This window comes from Rhododendron vialii, chromosome 9a, assembly GCF_030253575.1.
Source record: "Rhododendron vialii isolate Sample 1 chromosome 9a, ASM3025357v1".
NCBI lineage: Eukaryota > Viridiplantae > Streptophyta > Magnoliopsida > Ericales > Ericaceae > Rhododendron > Rhododendron vialii.
Genome location: NC_080565.1, coordinates 8,223,089 through 8,225,809, shown reverse-complemented (window position 1 = coordinate 8,225,809; position 2,721 = coordinate 8,223,089). Strand labels below are relative to the sequence as shown.

Genomic DNA, 2,721 nt, shown 5'->3' with positions numbered 1-2,721 from the left:
CGCTTGAAGACTTGGCTCAGCCGAATTCGTGGAATTGGCAGCCCACGCTTGAAGACTTGGAAGCCTCGCATGGCTATGAACAATTGTATGAGTTCCTCTATAAAATACAGGTTGTATTGAGAGAGAAAGTGTGAGTGGAGTAAGAGAATAAGAGAGTTACAGAGAGAGAAATTCCTCCTCTTTGTATGTTATTTTCAGATTGAATGAGTTCAATATATGTGAGTGTGTTTGTGCAATTCTCTTGTGAGTTTCATACATTATAAGTGTGTGATCAATACTCCTCCACCCAACACGCCCCTTAATATGTATGTCCTTGTTTAAAATGCATGAGTATTTCTTAAGATTGTCGATGTTAAACATCAAGTCATGATCGCCTCAAACTGTCTGGATTGCAAAAAACTACTTACATTTGTGGTGCATATTTATCATCCGTATAGATGTCATATGGAGAAAATTTCAAAATGGAGAAATGACGGAGCAAAATTGGACGATATTTTGCTAGTTCTAGATGAGATATTGACGTGACCACCGTTTCCACGGCTCCTTGGGGTGTTGGAAAGGAGCTGTGGCGGTTTTTTTATTTTGGGCGAGCTTCTGAATATCATACTATTGTATGCTAAGTTTGATACCGTTTTTTTTATGGGTACGGTACGTATTGGTATTGAACAGATATTGGGTACTGTCTCGAATTTAGCGCTACTATCATTACATATAATTGTAAATCGATAATTTTCCAAATACCATCCATGTAATCTCAAAAATTACTCTCTCGTTATACTTTTTCTATTTCTATTTGAGATTATGATATCTAAAGGAAATTGAATTCTACACTCTGTTTTTTGAAATCTACACTCTTTTTTTTTGTCTTCTAGCAAAAAAATTACTACATATACTTTCAATACTAAAATCTAAAAAAGAGAGTGTAGAATTCAATTTTTTATCTAAAAAAATTATATTATCTATATTCTATTTCAAATTAGCATTGTAGGGTGTTCCAGTTTCTCCAAAAAAGTATTTTTTGAAAAAGAAGGTAATTTCAAACTTAAAAATCATTTGTTTACGTAAATAATTTTTCTATTTAAACGGTGCAAAAAAAAATCGAAGCTTTACCAAAAGTTGCCTCCTGTCAATATGGATTTGGTCCTTACGTGACCTTAGGGTCATATACAAACATTTACCAAAAGTTGCCTCCTGTTCAAAAACCTTAGAAGCTTTTCTTCTCTGTTGAGCCGCCTCTCTCTCTCTCTCTCTCTCTCTCTCTCTCTCTCTAATTATGTACAAATTTTTATCCATTAACTTTTCAAAATAGACACTTAGGGATTGTTTGGCCAAATAAATAAGCCAAGCTTATTTTTCGTCCTTATTTAAATTTTTTTCGCATTTGTTAGTTTTTCGTTGATTTTTTATGAATTATTGTCTTGTCATAATAAGAGGATTTCAAAAAGTAAACAATTAACATCAAAACCCAAATTCGTTTTGAATAAAGACAAAAATTAGCCCCTTAAAAATAAGCCATTTTGCTTATATTAAGCCAAAATAGACCTTATAAACGGACATTCCGAAATAGAATACTGGACTTCTATTTGGGGATCGACGGAGGGAGTATCATCTTTTGCCAATTAAAAAATAATAATTAAACAAATAAATAAAAATAAAAGAGCTGTAAAGACAACAAAAATGAAATCATTAGTATATTATTATTTTTTCCATAATTATTTTGTGCATGGTGGGGGCAAACTCAAGTTGATGGCACAACCTCATCCCCATACCATGTATGCATTTTCTTGAACCTCTTGTTGTCATGGCTAACGTAAAAAGCTTCCTCCCTCACTTTCCAAATGCACACGAAGTCTTGGGAGTGGGGAACAACGCACAAGAATCGCACAGAATATTTATCGAAAACATTAAAAATCCTCTGTTTCTTGTCCCAGTAAAAATGGCAGAAGTAGAGAGTACGTCCGAAGGGATTGATCCTGAATTTCCAATAGAATTCCTGGCCGACGTACAGCTTATGCATTCCGAAATCAGTATCTCCGGATTGGCAACGTAAATACAACGGGTGTGAGTTGTTAGGGAGGTCGCTCCGGATATGAACCTCGCTCCGTTCGGTAAAATGGATTTTCGACGGTGGAGAAGACGAGGTTCTGTTTTCTGAACCCGAAGACAAGGTTGTCGAAACAAAGAAAAATGACAGGATTAAAAACTGGAGGAATAGGAAGTGCTTCATTGTGTTACTCAAGCAATAGATCATATGGTACAGTGTTTTCGAATGTTGTTTTCTGTTGCTCCACATATATATACCTTACATGGCTTAGCGCTTTGGCATGGAGACGTAATGTCGAATTTATTTCGACAATCCACGAGGATTTTAAGGATTTTGTGTATCTGACGGATATGCCGATGGCTTAGTATTTGTTTGTGATTGCAAAGTGGTTGTCCGAAAGGAATATTCTTTTCACTTCAGGTATTCAAAAGAAGTATTCTGTTCTTTCCCGCGTACTACCGGCATTGCCCAAGAATGTCGAAGAAAGACTTATACCGGGGAAACTGCAGCGCCCGTGGTGACTATTTGTATGTGTGTTCACAAAATATAGCTGAAATACTTAGTTGGTCAGTTTTATAGATGAAAGGGTACGACGGCATCAAAACCAAGAGCAGACATGTCAACACGATTGGCACCTTTGACTAGGACAATCATATATAGGCCAACTACCAGCCGAA

The 2,721-nt window shown here is 36.0% G+C and overlaps 1 protein-coding gene across 1 annotated transcript; it reads right to left on the bottom strand.

Annotated features, from left to right (window-relative positions):
* Positions 1–1,678: 1,678 nt before the first annotated feature.
* Positions 1,679–2,265, bottom strand: LOC131300361 (S-protein homolog 29-like). Its single transcript, XM_058326153.1, has one exon. The coding sequence runs from the start codon at positions 2,249–2,251 to the stop codon at positions 1,739–1,741; it is 513 nt and encodes a 170-aa protein (XP_058182136.1). The 5' UTR covers positions 2,252–2,265; the 3' UTR covers positions 1,679–1,738.
* Positions 2,266–2,721: the final 456 nt, after the last annotated feature.